This window comes from Apium graveolens, chromosome 11 (assembly GCF_009905375.1).
Source record: "Apium graveolens cultivar Ventura chromosome 11, ASM990537v1, whole genome shotgun sequence".
Classification (NCBI taxonomy): Eukaryota; Viridiplantae; Streptophyta; class Magnoliopsida; order Apiales; family Apiaceae; genus Apium; species Apium graveolens.
In genome coordinates, this window is record NC_133657.1 from 10,704,904 (window position 1) to 10,724,449 (window position 19,546).

Here is a 19,546-nt window from a genome sequence, read left to right on the forward strand (position 1 = left end):
ATTCAGAAGCCCTCCTAAAATTTTGGCCAAAAAATTGGATATATTGCAACGTTTTAACTCCATCCAATTTTTTCAGTTCTATTGCAATGCTTTTAAAAGTTCTTGCAATATATGTAGTGTTCCCTCCCAATAGCAACGGTTTTTGACACATTTTTGAAAATGTGGTTGCCATAGTCATTCTATGGTGTAGTGAGTAATCATGACAATTTATCCAAGAATAATTGCATGCAGTTGTGATTAGCAACCCCCAATGATAATAATATGAGAAGAAAATGAGAGAAAATGCTAATAATCTTTCGAGATTGTTCCCTTGAACACTTGTTCTTCTTGAATGGGTTGGGTCAGTTAATTGAGTGAATGGATAAAAAACACATTGAAAATAATCGTAGAAGTCATGTATAAAGGATAATGAAGACCCAATACATAATACCAACATCTCAACATCATGTAGAAATCACGTCATTCATGCATTTCCCTTTTTTCTAGAGCATCAGCTCCAATAAGTTCATCTCTGCTAATATACACAACCTTAACTTTATCATCCTTAATAAACTCAATATGATCTTCTCCCAATATCCATGAGTAACTGTCCCAAATTCCTAATCTTGCTTTAAGAGTTAACTGAACTAAGAGGTAAAAATCAGTATAAAGCTGAATTAAACCGTTACCTGACTTGAATTGATTGTATAGCTTGTACAGTGCACTCCTTTCTGCCTCTTAGGGTGAGTTAGCTTCCATTAGGTATGGAACGCACATAGAGGGGGAGATGAATGTGTGTTTCTTGATTTTTCTCAAAAACTTTTAAAAGTTATTTTCAGTAAATCAAGTTAGGTGTTTTGGACTTGGTTGAACTTAAAAGTTTGAGTGTGTTTGTAGTGATATTTAATCAACTGTAAAAGACAGATAAAATAATTATCAAAACTCACTTGATGTTATTCAAAATCAGTTGTTTTGTGCTACAAATCTAAGTTCTTGAATATTAAGAACTTAGCTTTCATTTCAGAGAATTACAATAGATCTAGATTTTTTCGTTACCTCTAGATAAAGGACCTGTGACATACTTTATAGAACAGCATGCACAGTTTACAGGAATAACACTAAAATAGACTAACAGAGTTTTTAAAACTCTTTTGTCTATTTTTATACAAGTCTGCAGACAATCTTCCGAAGCTTCTATACTCCTTTGTCCAATTCATCTTGACTCTTGATTTTTGCACTCTTCAAACTGCATTTGTAAACTTTCCATTTTAATGATAAAATGGTTTGTTGACTGGTAATTTAGAATCTTGATGGTAGATGTATTCTGTAAATAAAACTATTATCGAGATCTTCTAAGTATAAAAGCCTTGTCGATATCTCCACATCGCGTTATAAAAAGACTTGTCGATATCTCCACATCGTGATATAAAAAGACTTGTAGATATCCCCACATCGCGGTATGAAAAGAATTATAGACATCTCCACATCATAGTATGAAAAGGCATGTCGATATCTCTTCATCGTGATATATAAAGATTTTTCACTATATCATTGTGATATCTCACTTCTCTGTATAACTTCGCAATAGAGATCTGTGTAGATTGTAGAGACTTCTATGTAGCTTCCATCTTTATATTACTTCTCTACAGGCTTGAACAGTTCTCGATATGACTTCTCTACAGGTTTGAACAGTTCTCGATGTGACTTCTCGATATTCCTTGATATGTGACTTCTCGACATCTGACTTGGAACATTTTTCAATCTACAACATTATTTTTCTTCAAGCTATGTATCTTCATTCTGAGGCATGATCAAGATTGATCTTCTTCCATAGCTTTATTCCTTAGCTTAGCTGATGGCGGTTCATAAAAAATACTCCCGTCTGCACTTCTAACCATTTTTAAAAACTCAAAGAATACATTCACGGACTACACAAACTATTACAAGTCTACTGATTCTTAGGATTATCAGTATGACTTAATCTTGTTGTGTTAATGCATGTCTTGTACAACAGTTTCTGACTTTCTTGGAAAAGAGTAAAAAATCTTCGGGACTTTATTAGCTAAGATCCCACCCATACCACAGCTAATGTCACCATTATGATTTCTTAACCATGCTCCATCTGAAAATCCAACATATTCTACATTTCATCATAAGGGTCATTAGATATTTTTCTTCTTGCTGAAAAGGAGAAAAGCTCCAACTGAATTAAAATACCATAATGGTTCTTGATCCTTATGAAAATCATCAATGGCTAAAATCCACTTAAATGACCTAGTCTTTAATAATAATTCCAGTTTATCTACTAATGGCTTAATATTTTATAAAAGATATTCATTCCTCCTCAACCAAAGTGTCCAAAGACCAGCACTCAGAACTACATTCCACACTTGTTTGAGTTTGACTCCTAAAAAAATCTCTTTGCAGCCCAAGTATCATTGCTAAGAGTGATTGATTGATTATTGTTTAGACTCTACTAATTTGAAACTTTAGACCAAAATAGTTTAGCCAAAATAAACTGCTAAAACAAGTGATGAGTAGTCTCCTCGTCCACTCCACAACACTTGCATATCATATCAAGATTCATAAGAAATCTGTTATGTAAAAGGACTGAGTTGGGAGAATACCGTTCTCTAATTTCCAGAGAAATAGATGAATTTTAGGAGGGACCTTTTGCTTCCAAAATATTAACCAGTTACCATCACCATTGCTATCATACCTTTCAATGAGTTGATAACAATCTTTGACTGGAAAGTTCTTATTGAAAAGTTTTCAATAAACTCTATCTTTTTGAAACCCCAAAATCAAGTTCATTTTCAAGCAGTCACGCTCTTCTTCTGAATCCAATTCCCATCCCCTAACATGTCTAATTCATCTATTGAGAGGCCGATCTGACTAAAGTGCCTTGAAAGCACAGACAGTAGAGAATTTTTATTTTGAGGGTGAGTAGAGTCTTGAAAATTTGTCACACAAAGGATCAACAATATTCTAGTTATCTTTCAAGAATAAAATATCTTGACTATTACCTAGCTTCCAAGAATAGTTCATTCCATAAATGCAAGGTCCTGTAACTTGAAAAAAAAATATGGATTACGGATATTTTTTCGCATTGGAGACGTATTAGACATACCTACTCTAAACTCAATGTCTATGTAGTTTATACTTAGGTCATCTCCAATCGTTGTGATCCAAAAATCCAAATTTGGATCACCAATTGATCCAAATATTGATTCAAATTTATGACCAACTTCAACAGTGTGATACAAATATTTGATCCAAATTACTTTTTACATATAATAATATATAAATATCATATTAAGCAATTTTATCTTAAATATATCGTTTAATTATTATTAACAATTTATATAACATTTCATAAATTAATTAAATCAAAAAAATATTAATACACATAAAAATATTAAAATTGTCCACTTAATTCACGAAAAATATATTTAGTGCAATAATTAACATACAAAATATTATTGATACACACTAATTTTCTGAATTAGTATATTCTTCCCACAAATGCTCAATTAATGCATCTCTAAGCGCAATATGTGCCTCTTTATTTATTATTTTTCTAAAGCGGTTCAGGAATTCTTGGAATCAAGTATTTTCATCGATAGGAATAGTCTCAACTTTTGAATCCGGCACTTCTGACTCTTCAATGTACTTCTATTTAAATTTTAATAAAATTATGTTTTCATATTATTTTAAGTTTTAGTTTAAAAAAAAATTGTTGACTATTAATTATATTTTTTTATTAATTATATAATTAAAAAATTAAAAATTAATTTAAAATCTCATAAACTACAAATAACAAAACCATAATTTTATATTAAATCAAGTGATCCAAATTTATATCACGATCTTCAGTGTTCAGTGTTCACTGATCTAAATTTGAATCACTGTTGGAGGATAATTTGAGATAATCTGCCTCAAATTTGAATACTTAGATTACTTTGGATTTGCTTATGTCGAGCGAAATACCCCCACAAGCTATTTCTATTTTAGAACAATCTCCGCTACCATTGGTAGAAAAAAGTTGAATTCCTTGCCATGAGATTCGCCAAACCCAAGGCTCCTTTATGCTTATGCTTGGGTTTATAGACAAATTTCCAAGTTAAAAGATGCAGCTTTCTTGCTTCCCTCCCATCGGCTTTTTTGACATGGGTTAAATATCAAAGTGGTCACTCAACTGAGGGTCATATATCAGTTTAATCATCAAATTTAACGGGTTATCATTTGGATCACTAAAGTCATAATAAATATCAAACATATACCTCAAAATATGTGCTTGAGAATTAAAATTTATTTTATGGAGTTCTAAACATTTTTCTTAAATCTTATTACAACCAAATAAAAAGTTATGAATTCATAGTATTTTATATGATTTTGTGAGATTTTTAAAAATTTATCTACTAATTATTTTTATTTAAATAAAAAAATGAATACAAAATTAAAAATAAATAATAGATCAATTTTTAAAAATCGTACTATATTATATAAAATACTATAATATATACATTTTCATTTGGTTGTAATAAAATTCAAGAAAAATATATAGAACTCGATGATATAATTTTTAATTCTCGAACACATATTTTGAGGTATATGTTTGATATTTATTATATCTTTAGTATTTCAAATTATACCCCGTTAAATTTGATGATTAAACTGAAATATGCCTTTCAGTTGAGTGACCATTTTGATATTTAACCCCTTTTGACATCTATTATTAACAGAATGTATAGCAGCCTTCTCTCCCGTATTACATTTTTATTTTAAAATAAAATTTATCTCCTTTAGATATTCACTATCTTAAATTTTGTGCGAGTTTTCGTTAATATTTTAAAAAATTATTATCTTATTATATTTTAATTTTGAAAATATTTTTGTTAATATATAATAATTATAAATTTATAATAAAAATAATAGGATAATTTTAGTAGAATAAGTAGACTCCGTCTAGTGGTTTAACAATTTAGAAGTTTAGCGGATATAACACTACTTATTTATTTTTTAATAATTGAATACGTTGTGGTCGTACTTTAGTAGGATAAGTAAACTATATCCAATAGTTTAACAATTTAGTAGTTAGCGGATATATAACACTATTTATTTATTTCCTTTAATAATCAAAATTAGGAAATAATTGTTGAACCAAATTATACCTCATTCCGCTGATTATTAACTAGCTTAAATCCCGTGCGATGCGTGTTCCCGTTAATATTTAAAATTTTTATTTATCCCGACATATTATAATTTTAAAATTTTAAAATATTTATATAGATATATAATAATAATAAATTTATAAAAAAATAATACGATAACCTGTGGTCGTAGTTTAGTAGAATAAGTATACTATATCTAGTAGTTTAACAATTTAGTAATTTAGCGGATATATAACACTATTTTTTTATAATAACGGGATAATGCGTGGTTGTAGTTTAGTAGGATAAGTAGACTATGTGTGTACTAGTTTAATAATTTAGTAGTTTAGCGGATATATAACATCATTTATTTATTTTCCTAATAACCAAAATTAGGGAATAGCCGTTGAACTAAATTATACCCCATCCCGGTTATTATATTATAGTATATATAGTTAATAATTATAAATTTATAATAAAAATAATAGGATAAGTAGACTCCCTCTAGTGGTTTAACAATTTAGTAGTTTAGCGGATATATAACACTACTTATTTATTTTTTAATAATAGAATACGTTGTGGTCGTAGTTTAGTAGGATAAGTATACTATATTCAGTAGTTTAACGGATATATAACATTTTTTATTTATTTTATTTAATAATCAAAATTAGGGAATCACCGTTGAACCAAATTATACCCCATTCCGATTATTATAATATAGTATAGATTTCTTTTCAATACAATTATATTCGTCTTGTTCTCCCGAAACATATTTTAAAATAATTTTTTTGAATAATATTTGAACTTTTTTAAAATTGAACTCTCTTGTAATATTGATGTATCAATTAAGTTATATTAAATCTATCTATTATACCTATTATATGCCCACATGATCTTTCAAGCTATTTATAACATTATAAAAGACTTATGATCACATATCAAACCACTCCACCAAGGAAATTTATGATGCTTTTTTTAAAATAATCTTATCTTTATAGGCCAACATATTCTTTCAAGCTATTTATAAATAACAAATTACATATTAATCCCTCTTTCATATTAATGTTAAAAAAGATGTTGGTCATGAGAATTAAACCCATGACTATAGCATTAAAAACGACTTATGATGATCACATATCCAACCACTACACCAAAGAATATTATGATATTTTTTCCAAAAATTATATATATTATAGACCAAAATGTTCTTTCAAAATTACACATTTACCCATGTTTAATATTAATGTTAGAAAAGATGTTATGAGAATTGAACCCATGACCATACCATTATAAAAGACTTGTGATCACATATCCAACCCATACATACAAAAAAAATCACTAACTATATTCAATTTAATATTTTTTTTAAGATTTAATAAATATAAAATTATCAGAATATTCTTCCCCACTTATAATTATAAATTAATTTAAATGAAATATCTTGCCTATTTATTATATTTAGTTTATGCCAACATGTTTTTAATAGCAGTTATGAAAATACTATTATACAAATTCTACTAATTTAAAATTTGACTTTTTGACCCATTACAAAAGCCTTAATGTATTCCCTGTATAAATGTAATAGTAAAAATATTATTTATCTTAATAATTTGGAACGTATGACTTTTAATAGAATTGAATTTAAGGTCACGATTGCGTTAGTTTTTCAAGAAGATCATATATATATTATGTAATCTATTAACTATATTTTCAAATAAGTTTCATGTTATATCAACTTTAATATTTAAACCAGATAAACCAATACTACATTGCTTGTATACAATAAATAAATAATGATAATCAATGGTTTGAATTTAGGGGGAAACTAAATTGATTGTACTTAAAAAGATAGTTTCTAAAAATAACAAGTTAATTATATTATTAATTTTCAAAATTTTGGGTTAATATCGGTGAATCTTTAATGTAAGATTATATGACATATACATTAACACACACACATATATATAGTCATTGGATAACTTATAGAGTTTAAGGGAAAAAGATTATATATACAATATATATAACTTATAGTATAATTTATCATTATATAATAAAAATACTATATAAAAGTTGAATAATATATTCTTAAATTATTTTTTTACGAATATACCGATATCATCATCCCTAACGACACATTCCCATGCCTGTCATGCACCACTGCCAAAATTATTAAAAAAATCAGGCTCAAATCACCAAAAAAAAACTTATCTAAAACTACATCAACACCATCAAAATGACCAAAATCACTAAAATCTGAACTCAAATAACTTAAATTTAAAATACAAATTACCACAATTTTCCATATCTAGATTTTTACAATGTTTAGAGATGATGTTTATGGTATTAACGATTGTAGAGGAGATGAAAATAACACTAATTGGAGTTTTATAAACTCATATCTATTGTGAGAATATGAAGAATGAAATAAATGAGATTGCAGAGGTGTGTGATTGTGAATGAAGTTGGAATTTATAAACTGGAATTATGAGAGAAATTTGTTTGTAAGTAGTTACTACAATGGTGGATTGGTGGTCGATTCAGTGATACAAAGGAATGACCGAGGGAAGATGGTATACACACAATATAAATATGTGTTAAAAACGATAATGATGATGAGGATGTACAAGCGGAGTGTGACGCCCTTAATCTCGAGGTTAGGAAATGAGGACCCACACAACATTAAACTATCATTAAATACGCATAAACCCCGATTAACTATTAACAGGATCTAACAAGATAAAGTTTGAGACAAGATTACTACTACCAATCATAATATATAAATTACAACCCAAAATAAAACCAAATTTACACAATCGATTCCGACTTGGAATCGACAGATAACCCATTGTATCTTTACAAACTTTCCGACTAAGCGTTTGCTCACACATAACATGTACTACCTGCTCTGGCATCTGGAAGCCTACAACACGGTAGGGGCCACCAGGTACGCTCTTACGAGCAGTGCGCCTAAGTCTGGCCATCCTCTTGCTTAACTGTCATGGTTAGAACAAAGTAAAATATATGAGTATAAAACTCAGCAAGTAACTATATGACAGTTTTACGATACAATATCAACAATATACCATTATTGATTTTAAGGCATTCTACTTTACAATCTGTAGGTGGCAGGTTTCTGTTTTTGGGCTATGAAAGGGTTATGAAGAAAGGTTTAGGCTTTCACGAATCAAAGCTCAAGATAGGGTAAAAGCCGACATTCATCACAAATCAACATTTGGATCTCAAAGGATCTCTCACCAGGATAGCAAGAATATATCTAACTCTGGAAAGCAATTATATGATTGATATCAATATCAGAATAGAACAGGGTTCTCAAAACTGAATATCAAACATTATCTCAATCAACTCATTACAAATCATTTTAAACCATTTCATTTTTAAAAGAATCATTTACTGAATAAGGAATTCAATTTCTCTTTATTAAATGATATGGAACCCTTGATTGGACTACTTTAACTTTCAATTCATATTAAAAATACGGGTGATCAGCCCGTACCGACCTCCATCTGGTCTTTAAGGTACCTATGGCATAATTTCAGCTTTAAATTGGACTAGCCCCGCTAGTCTCTTATATGGCTGGATTAGTCTCACTAGTCTCTTACGCCTCAATCCAATCCATCAGGAATTTATTTGAAAAACCTTTGGAAGAAAGAATGGTTTTACTAAGTTCATTTTAACATTACCAAGAATATGAAATCATTCGGACTCTTTTAAGTGGAATCAATTCAAGAATTTAAAGAAAGTGATCGTATCAAAAGTAAGCAAAGATCAATACCAAGGATCTTGATCAAATGATAAACAGGGCATTCAGATAGGGAATCAAAACAGTTCTAAGGATCATCACAGAATAAGGTATACAAAAGAAATATTAATCAACAATACGCAAGGGAAATGGGTAAAGGTTCTTATAAGGATCATGAGCATTCAGGGTATCCAAAGGAATCAGTAAGTAATTAGAATATGAATCAATAGGGTTACTACAAGGGTTTGGGAAATAAGCATATCAAATCATTGCAAGAATCAATAATAGGTTCACAGGGAACAACAACAGGTTTTCTCAAGAATCAATAACGGGTATGGTACAAGAATTCAATATCAAGGTTCAAGAATCAATGACAGCTTCACAAGTGCTATAAAAGTTCAATACTCTATCATGGCATGAATAATATCCGCTCTACAACAATTTATACAAGTAATCAGAGTTACTTGCCTGAATTTACTTTCCTATTTCACAAGGGTTGAACTACTGCCATCTAGTACACTTTTCCCTTTCCTAGCCCGAATGCCTTCACGCTTCGAATCTACAATTCAACAATCAAACCCTAATTAGATCCTCACTCGACATTCCCAGAACGCTTAACAATTCCCTTTATTGCAATACCCTAAGAGTATATATATATACTCAATTATAACACAAAGCACGATATACCATGACTCGTATACTTTAACCAAATAGTCATCGAATCACATATAGTGATGCAATTACGACACATAACATATAATCCTTGTATCCAAACTCTATACTCGAGTTATAATAGCAAGTATACAATCTCATATCAAAACGACCCAATCCTTCCTTTTTATATCATTTAATTCGAACCAAAATAAACAAATAAATCACATAACTCTAAGAAATATCACATGTATTCTCTTGGTAAGATATTGGAATCAAATCGATTACTTTTATACTTAAAACCGTACGGCTATGATCACAAAACACAATCAAAAATCGAACAACGACATGCAAGGTAATGAAATTATATATAAACTTGAGATTAAGTCTTCACTTATCCTTTTTCATCATTTTTAACTCAAATCTTTACATGCAAGGCTATAACTCAACATGCATTCGATACTTCACCCCAAACTAATTATATTTCATCCTTATAACCCATTTAAACACATAATTTAGATCCTAAACATGGTTGATCATTCACTTTAGCACATAATTCAACTTAATTTCTTAAAACAAGTAAGAACATTCGAATTTTCCAAGAACCGAAACATGCATATGCATCACTTTGGATCTTTAAACCACAACTCAATATATGTATTCTATAATTTCTAAAAATAATCAACAATAAACCATTTACATCAACAAAAAAATCAACTTAATCTTTTCAAAATCAAGAACCATTCGTATTTTTAAAGAAACATCACATGCAACTACAGAAAATTGAGTTTTAGTGCTCTAGAGTTCAGTTTATACATCACTACTCACCACCGGTTCACCGGAGTTCATCACTGGTGGCGGTGGTTTCACGGTGGTGCCCCCATTCGGGGGTTTCCAACCTTGAACCTCCGATTACTCTCCAAAAATCACAGCAACACACACATGCAAGACACAATCATAACAGATGTCACATTATCTCGAGTTATAAAGCAAAAACTCGGCACTCGGCTCAAAACTCGAACCCAAACACACACACACACTCACATGCAAGCATCTACGCACACATGCACAAGAATCAAAGCTCATATATGGAACAAGGATGAAGTTTCATGGAGGATTTCAAAGAAATAGAGAGGGAGAGAGGCTATATACCGAGAGATAGGTAGAGAGAGAGAGTTTCGAGAGTTAGAGAGAAATAGAGAGAGATGAGAGAAAATGAGAGAAGAGAGAGAGAGTAGAGCCGGGTGAAGAAAAGAAAAAGAAAGGGGGAGGTGGGTTTTTATAGTAAAAGGGAGGGGCACTTTAGGTATTTACATGATTTTCTTATTTCAATTCTCTTTTCTCTTTTATTCTAAACTCCAAAAATGAATTAAACAATGAATAACTCTCTCAGAAAAGTTGGGAATGCAAAGAGTAATAATTTTAGAATAAAGATCTCGAAATTAGCTTTTCAGCCATATTTTCAAAATAATTTTTGAGCGAACGGTTGATTTACTACGCATTTTACAAGATTGTTCGCAAATAGAATTATAACCTGATAAAATTATTTTAAAATACTCTGATCACGAAATAAATCCGTCTATCATTTTTATAAAGTCTCTAGGATTATTTTGAAGAAAACAACATAAAGTTCACACCTTGAACATACTCAGATAATTTCACAAAAACGTTCAAAGGTTCTATATACCTCATTTTAAATCAGATTATTCCTGAAAATCATTTAAAGAATCAATAGAGCACATAACCAAGCATATTCTCAAGCAATAGCACGTATTCACATATCATGACTCTTACTCGATCACAAATTTCCCTTTTTATTATATTTCCCCTTTTCACGTAACGGGTCATGTTCGACTTGACGGCCCGACGCTGAGCACTTCAATTACGCTTCACTATAAATACTTTATACCAACTGACACGACACTGGAATATAATATTCTCTTAACCTTTTTCCATTTCACATAGCAGCACATAGTTCACATTTAAATACTTTTAACCTCTTTTAAAACGGGTCTCGTTCTACCTGACGGCCTGACAACACAGTTTATCCCCTAAGCTGACTCATCAAATTGGAACGCGTCATTTTACGTTCCTAATTACTAATATACAATAAAGACAATTAACCAACAAAATCATTTACTTCCTTTATTAAATCACATAAATTATAATTACACCACATAATCATACTTTATTCACTTAATTACATTACGAAATTCTCAGTCGTTACACGGAGGATAAATAATGATAACAACGGAGTTGCCAAAAATGGTATAAAATATGGAAGATGCGTAAGAATAAAGGTGAAATGCAAATTAGCTCTGCGTTGTTATGATTCAATTTATTTATAAAGAATAAGGGTATATGATAAGTTCTTAACTCTATTTTGGCACTTACACACACTCAGAGACACCAGTCTACTAACTCAAGGATATGTGTTTAAAAATATGCATTGTTTTGTCATTTTACGTTATACTTTTTTAATTATATATAAAATTCTCTATAAATTCTTAAATTAAAGTATATTGTTATGATTATATTTGAAATTCAAATAATAAGCTCGAGTTATATTCGTTAATATATATAATATATATATATATATTGTAAAATATATCATACTATAATATATAATATTTTAAAAATACAAGTTATTTATTTTAAAAATTAAAATCGTCAATTTATACTATTTAAATGGTGTTCGTGCTTCGCACGAGTTATCATACTAGTTTGTTATTAATAGCATAAAGATTTTTTTTGACAAACAAAAAACAGTTTTCATTAATTTTAACATAATACATCCGGTACAAACCCCCAATTGTTGATATAATTAGGCACTCAAATAATAATATACAATTAGATGATTTGTTTCTTGAATGTTTAACACACAAAATTTAAAATTTTCAAATCTAAAAACTAAATCAAAAACATTTAAAGTGATCCAAACTGCACCAATATCTCTTTAAACAGTAATATCACAATTGTCTATTGTTAGCACAAAGATTTAAGAGAAATTACCGAAAATACTAATTTTTACAATTTTTGTAATTTTACGATCTTTTCAAAAAAATTGCAAAAATGTGATTTGCAACCAAAATCAATCAAATATGCAACTTAACTGAAAAAGTGCTGATTTTTTTTTTTGCAATTGAGGTTGCATCGAGTTGCATTTGAGATTGCATTGGATTGTTGCAGGTTGCAAAATCATATTTTTACAAAAATAAATAAATTATAAAGTCCTATTTTTGTAAATTAAAATTAACAAAAGATCGTAATTTTACAAAAAAATATAAATAAAAGAACGTATTTAAAAAAAAATCTCAAGATTTTATCTTATATATTTATAGAAATATGTATCAATATTATCCTATAGAACAAAAACGGTAAAATATAGTAGTTGCTAATTTAGGCGGGTATCAAACTATCAATCCAGTGCAAAATAATCTCAACAAAATTGGGACGTCTCTCCCTCCCTCAGGCTGCAGAACTTCCCCCAATTCAACGTAAATCCTGTAAATCTCATGAACCTATTTCAGTTTTGTTCATCATAATATCCTCCTTTGCTTTCGAGATTTCATATTCTTTTTTCTTGCTAATTCTAAGGTTTTATATTTTACCTTTTACAATTCTTGGAATCTCGAAAAAGTTTGCATTTTTCTGGGTTTTGATTGGTTTTGCATTAAAGGGTATCCAAGAAAATGAGATATTTGGATGTTGATATGCGTGCATGTTTATTTTGATGAGATTACAAGGACAACAATATGGGTATGTAGCTATTTGAGGTGCAGTTAAAGGGGATATGGTTTCTCCATTTGGTACCTTATTAGTCCAATGTTAATATGCCGAAAAATCGCATATTACTGTAGAAAAATCTTACTCAGGCACTAACTTTTAACAGTTTGGTGAAGAAACAAGGTATGGTAAGCTAATCCTTCTTTCTTTTATATGGTGTGTGATTTTTTAATGTTAGATAAATTTGTTTGTCTTGCATATATGTTATTGTTTCTGCGAAATGTGTTTTTGTGCTGTCACGTTGAAATTCTTGCCATTACAAAATCAGATACACTAATTTCACTTTCGAAAAAGTTACATTTCAGCAAATGTGCTGCTTTTGTCTTCTTCGCTTGTAGAAAATGGCGAAGCAAAGATGAATTATTATTAAGTACTTGAGCAAAGATGAATTTATAGAAATTGGCTTGCTGTTCTTAAAAACCGAGTGAAAATTTAACAAAAGACAGTCTATTGTTTGTGCCAAATGTAAAAAGTGTTTATGTTTTTAAATACTGAAAAAAAATTCTTGACATAACAAAGCATCATGTTTACAGGCAGTCCAGCTATACTACAGATAATATGCAGAAGCCGTACAGTGTGGTAATCTGGATACAGAATTGCTTACAGATAAATATCCTAAAGAAGATCATCAATCCCCACCCCCTCCCGAGCCAATCACACATCGGATTTGGCCCAAAACGGAACTCAAACATATATTAACAGAAACAGGTAAAAAGTTTGGCTGCTCACTCTGTGCTGCAGATCCAATTCTTGCTCAAGCTACGGATTTCCTGCTGAAACCGGGATTGACGACAGCTCTTACATTTGCTTCAACATTTTCCAAGCAACACATTCACTTCTTATTGCCAGCTCCCTGCACCATTTGTTCAGTCTTCTGTCGAGACTGCAGAATTTATTTCTTACAATTTGTAAGGAAGTAACCTGCACCTCGACCTGTCATGCGCTTTTCTAATAAAGTTTCATCTGGAACATCAGACGGTAGTAGCAACAGCAGTGAGATGAATATTACAGTCATTGCTGCATATTTTGTGGCAGCAATTGCGTTCATTGCTCTCTTCTTTTTATGCTGTCTTCTGGGTAGGAGAAATAAAGTTCATCACAAACTTGGAGTAAAAGATGAAAGACCTCTATTAAACTTAGGGTCAAGTGATATTTCCCCTGGTATCTATTGCGGCAAAAAAACTTCATTGTATAAAATTTTTGTATTTATCTCTCCAAATAACCTTAATTTTTTTACCTTCCAGGTCCTGTCAAAGATTTCAGTACCTCGTCAAATGTCAATAGTTTTTCATTCAAACCGAGTAACTCACTTGCCGAAGATAAACAATCAGAAGATATAGAAGTTACTACTGGAGAACCTCAAGAAAAATTGCCACTCCCACCTGGGCATCCTCAAGCTATATTGCCACTTCCACCTGGACGAGTGTCCATTACACCCCCAAAACCTGTTCCACTAGTCACTGAAGCCCTGAAACCTCCTCCTCAAGTCCTAGGCTCTGTTACTCCAGCTACAGAAGCTACTACTAAAGTCCCTGGTTCTCCTCCTCGTCCTCCTTCTGCAGGTAATCCTGCGGCACCTCCGCCACCCCCAAATATTGGCCGCCCTCATCCACCTAATCCACCAAAATTAGGTATTTTACCTAAACATGGACCACATGGTAAAAGTCGCAAGGGAGCCAGTGAAACCGACAATCAAAAAGCAAAGTTAAAGCCATTCTTCTGGGACAAAGTTCTTGCTAACCCTGAGCAGTCCATGGTGTGGAATCAGATAAAGACAGGCTCCTTTCAGTAAGGACTTAGCTTGTATTACTTTCTTGGATCTTGCAATATATCAGCTACTGATCTTTATATCAAATTTACAGGTTCGATGAGGAGATGATGGAAGACCTTTTTGGTTATAGTAACAATAAGGACAAGAATGATGAAATTATAACCAAGAGAAACCAGGCAGCATTTGAAGCTCCCCAATTCATTCAAATTCTTGATCCTAAAAAATCCCATAATTTATCAATTCTTTTAAAAGCAATAAATGTGACAACTGAAGAAATCTGTGATGCTATCCAAGAAGGTAACTCTTTCTACTCAGATTGTGGTAGAATACTAATATAAGATCCTGGAAAGGGTCTTTCTCTAAAACCTTAAGATTTTAGATGGACTGGTTCCTCAACAGATTGTTTTGGGCCAAAAAGAAGATATTGATTAGCATGCCAAAGTTAGCATTCATTGCCCTTCATTCATTTGAATTTTTTTGGACTAAAAAAAAGCGGGGATTCATCATCACCCTTTCTTTTTTTCCGGTCTTTCTACCTTTTAAGAGGTGTTAGCGGGGCTTTCCCCTTAATTCTTATTCTATGAAGACATTAAAAGGTTGGGGAGTTTCTTTGATACTTTTGATTGTGTGAATATTAAAAGAGTACTCTAGCTCATTTTATAGCTAGGTGGGACATAGATGTAGGGGACGAGATGGTTTGTACCAATTCTTTCCTCAATCTGTAACTGCCTTATCAGAGCTTTATTTATGTTATTAAAATTGCTGGTTTCAAAAAAGAAAGGGTTCTTCATTTCGATTTTACAGTTGTTCAAAGGGGTGACTCAAAACTGCAAATGTGACACGAGGGAGTGACCTTAGTCAAAGGAGATCCGCCTATTCTTTACAGATCTACTTATTGACTTGGTTTCATAATTATCATGTCCTAGACTACTGGCCATGTTTGTTTCATGGGATTAACTATGGGATAGGACTATAATCGTTTAAACTTGTAGTTAGAATCCATGACAAATCTCTTAGTTAGAATTTGGGTCTTTGTTTTCTTTTATGGATATAGAGGTTCGCAATTTTTTTACAAACAAATTATTTTGTTGTTAAATACTAACTGATAATGGACCTCCTTATAAATTTGCTTGTCAGTAAAAAAAGAACAGGAATCTTGAGATTTTTTTTGAAAATGTTATTTTATTGTTGTTAACCTCCGTTTTGGCAGTCTCTCTAGATCCTTCCTGAGATTTTTGTGTGGTTCGATTGGGGAAGTTAATTCTTCTTATAGTGACTAGTAAATCACTGTTCTTTTACTTATTGGGGATAATAATACCTGAGTAATAGTTCTGAATCTTACCACAATGATCCTTTATAATTATATCTGTTATTATGAGCAATACAAAGCAAATATTAGCAGTATAAATTCAGTGCCTGAATATGCATCAAATGCCATCGATTATTGCCAACTGGCCAGAGTATTGTAATTATTCTATCAGTCAATTATTTCTTGTATTTGTATCAAATATGTTCTTATCAAATGTTTAAATTGTCCTTCTTTGGCAAACCAGGGAACGAGCTTCCTGCCGAACTCATTGAGACTTTGTTAAAGATGGCACCAACATCACAAGAAGAGCTAAGGCTTAGGTTATACGATGACGACATTTCTAAACTTGGACCTGCTGATCGGTTCATCAAAACCCTGATTGAAATCCCCTTTGCCTACATGCGTCTAGAGGCTTTATTATTTATGTGTACCCTGCAGAATGAAACACCTTCCGTAAAAGATAGTTTTACAGTGTTGGAGGTATCATATTTAACTTATCAATATAATCAATTGTAAGTTGTTTTGTCTTAAAAATTAAATGCAATCACTCAAATTTTACTTTTTGATTGTATATCTGTCGACACCTCTTGATAGCTTTTCCACTTGCCTAGCGATCATTGTCAAGTTATCAACACCTGGTGCTCAGTGTTCTCATATTAATGTTGTAAATAGTGGGAGCAATGAATTAGTTCTAGAGATAGGACTTCTATATGTTTTATTTTGTAGTGAAGGCACGGGAAATGTGATGAATGAAAATTTTTACTCATATACTGCACTTCAACATGCAGGTAGCATGCAAAGAGCTTAAGAACAGCAGACTTTTTCTAAAACTCCTAGAAGCGGTTCTTAAAACTGGAAATCGTATGAATGATGGTACATTTCGTGGTGGCGCACAGGCATTCAAGCTTGATACACTATTAAAGTTGTCAGATGTTAAAGGAGCCGATGGCAAGACCACACTCCTTCACTTTGTTATTCTGGAAATTATTAGAACTGAAGGCCTACGTGCTGCACGTAGATTAAAAGATAGTAGTAGCATGAATAGCTCAAATACAGAAGATATACATGAGAATTCTGTTCAAGAAACCCCTGAAAACCTTTGTAATCTTGGTCTTGATGTAGTCTCTAATTTAAGCACTGAGCTTGCTAATGTTAAAAGGGCTGCAGTTGTTGATCGTGATATGCTAACGAGCACCGTTACCAAGCTTGGTTTCTCCCTAAAACATTCTAAAGAATTTCTTTACAATGAGATGAGTAGTGAGGAAGCAGAATGCGAATTCCGTTCTACACTTGCTAGTTTTATTGAACAGGCAGAATATGATATTGTGTGGATGCTTGAAGAAGAAAAGAGGATAACTGCTCTGGTCAAGAGCACCGCTGAGTACTTCCACGGGACTCCAGGAAGAGATGAGGCAATGCATTTATTTATTATTGTTCGTGATTTTTTGGTAATGGTAGATAAGGTATGTCAAGAGGTAAAAAAATCAGGAGTAGATTCAGTAAAGATTTTTCTAAAAGACGCTCCCAGTGCATCAACTTCTTGAGAATTCATTTATAGCAGCAACAGCAACAGTCTTCTTCAAATGGTCATCAACGGCTCTTTCATGCGATGACAGAGAAACTTAAGAATGATATTAGTTTATCTAAAGAAAGTTGTGGTAGATTAACGAGTTTAGTACAAACAGGTACGAAGATATTACTGCACACGAAATGTTAATTTTTTTTTCCATGTTTCTGTTAAATGAGATATGTAGAGTACATTAGTTCAGTCATCTAGGAGGTCTGTTATCTTTATTATTATTGGGAAAAAGTAGATTAAACTGAAACTACCAACCTTATTCAAAATCCTAATTTTCTTATTCTTTCCCAGTGCTAGGTATTAGAATTACCACCAAAATGAAGAATTGCTAAATGATGTCATCTTGCAAAAAACCCGTAGAGTTAACGAGGGCCCAAGACCATAAATGGTTTTCCTCTAATTTTTGTAAGAAGTCAGATGAATCTTTGGCATCAACTTCCAACACAAGAACTTGTGTAAACAAAGCACGTGAGTAAGAACTCACTTTTGGTCTCAGTTGTTGTATGAGGATCTGATAGCAATTTAGTTTAAGTCGATGGTTTTAGTTTTAATTGAATTTCTTGTCTTTGAAATGTTAAGTAGGTTGATAGATACCAGTAGAGTTTGTAATCTTTCATTGCCCCCATTATCTCAGTATTATAATTCTCCATAATTTTGTTGTTGTTGGACTTGTTCCTGTGAAGTTATATTATTGTAGGGCTTTTCAGTTAGCAATACCAATTTTCCGATCTCCTGATGAAGCCATAGAAAAAAATTATACTTCAATTAAATTTGAACTCAAATTCCATTTTCAGGAAGTTGTTACAAGGAGAGGTGAAAAAGAACCAGTTAATTTTATTTTCCTTTGTTGCAGATTATTGGCAACATAATATTATAGGGGGTAATATATGATTAGAATTTAGTTTATATAATATTAAACTTTGGGATGGTTGACAAGTCTCCTCCTACATCTGCAGGTCTGCGCTAATGGTGGAGCTCATTAGGACAATAGGACTAAGTCCGTGGAGGTTGAGAAAGAAGTATCAGGAGAATGCTCTGGGGAAGGTGAGGATGCAAGCGACATGAAGAGAAGTCGTTTTAGCTTGCAAGAGGATTTTGGTTGTAAGAGGATAGAAAGATGGTAAAGTGGTAAGTAATGAAATGAATGTCAAGGAAAGATGTCGCAATGGAAGCTGTTATGGAGGATGGACTTGAAGTTGATGATGACGAAAGTGGAGAAGAAGACATCTGGGCAATGTATCCATCCATGTCTGATTTTTGAGAGTTGGACGGCAGGCATTGAAAGACATTATGACTGGGGAATATTAATTTGTTTGATTACATGTTCTTCTCTGTTAGAGTCTGTACATATATGTGCTTAATTGTTACAATGTTACTACAGATTACATCTAGACGAAACTCAAAAGAGCTCGACACGAGTCTATTTTTCCAGAAAGAAATGAATCATTATATTATATCATGTGAAAGTCAGTTGATTTTTGAATCATGAGATCAACTGTTCGTACAGATTAAGAATAAAGATTCTTGCTTGACACGCGAATTGCATCTTCTACCCAGA

General features: G+C 31.7%; 1 protein-coding gene across 2 annotated transcripts; it reads left to right on the forward strand.

Moving 5' to 3' along the window:
* Positions 1-13,023: 13,023 nt before the first annotated feature.
* LOC141697883 (formin-like protein 5) lies at positions 13,024-19,460 on the forward strand. 2 transcript variants are annotated; one of them, XM_074502441.1, is made up of 7 exons: positions 13,024-13,457; positions 13,863-14,490; positions 14,574-15,117; positions 15,192-15,397; positions 16,654-16,889; positions 17,198-18,094; positions 18,945-19,460. In XM_074502441.1, exons 2-6 carry the CDS (start codon positions 14,268-14,270, stop codon positions 17,951-17,953), a joined length of 1,965 nt encoding a protein of 654 aa, XP_074358542.1. In that variant the 5' UTR covers positions 13,024-13,457; positions 13,863-14,267; the 3' UTR covers positions 17,954-18,094; positions 18,945-19,460. The 2 variants fall into 2 exon arrangements, with proteins under 2 accessions (XP_074358542.1, XP_074358541.1); XM_074502440.1 differs by having other exon boundaries at positions 13,024-13,452.
* The last annotated feature ends 86 nt before the right edge of the window (positions 19,461-19,546 follow it).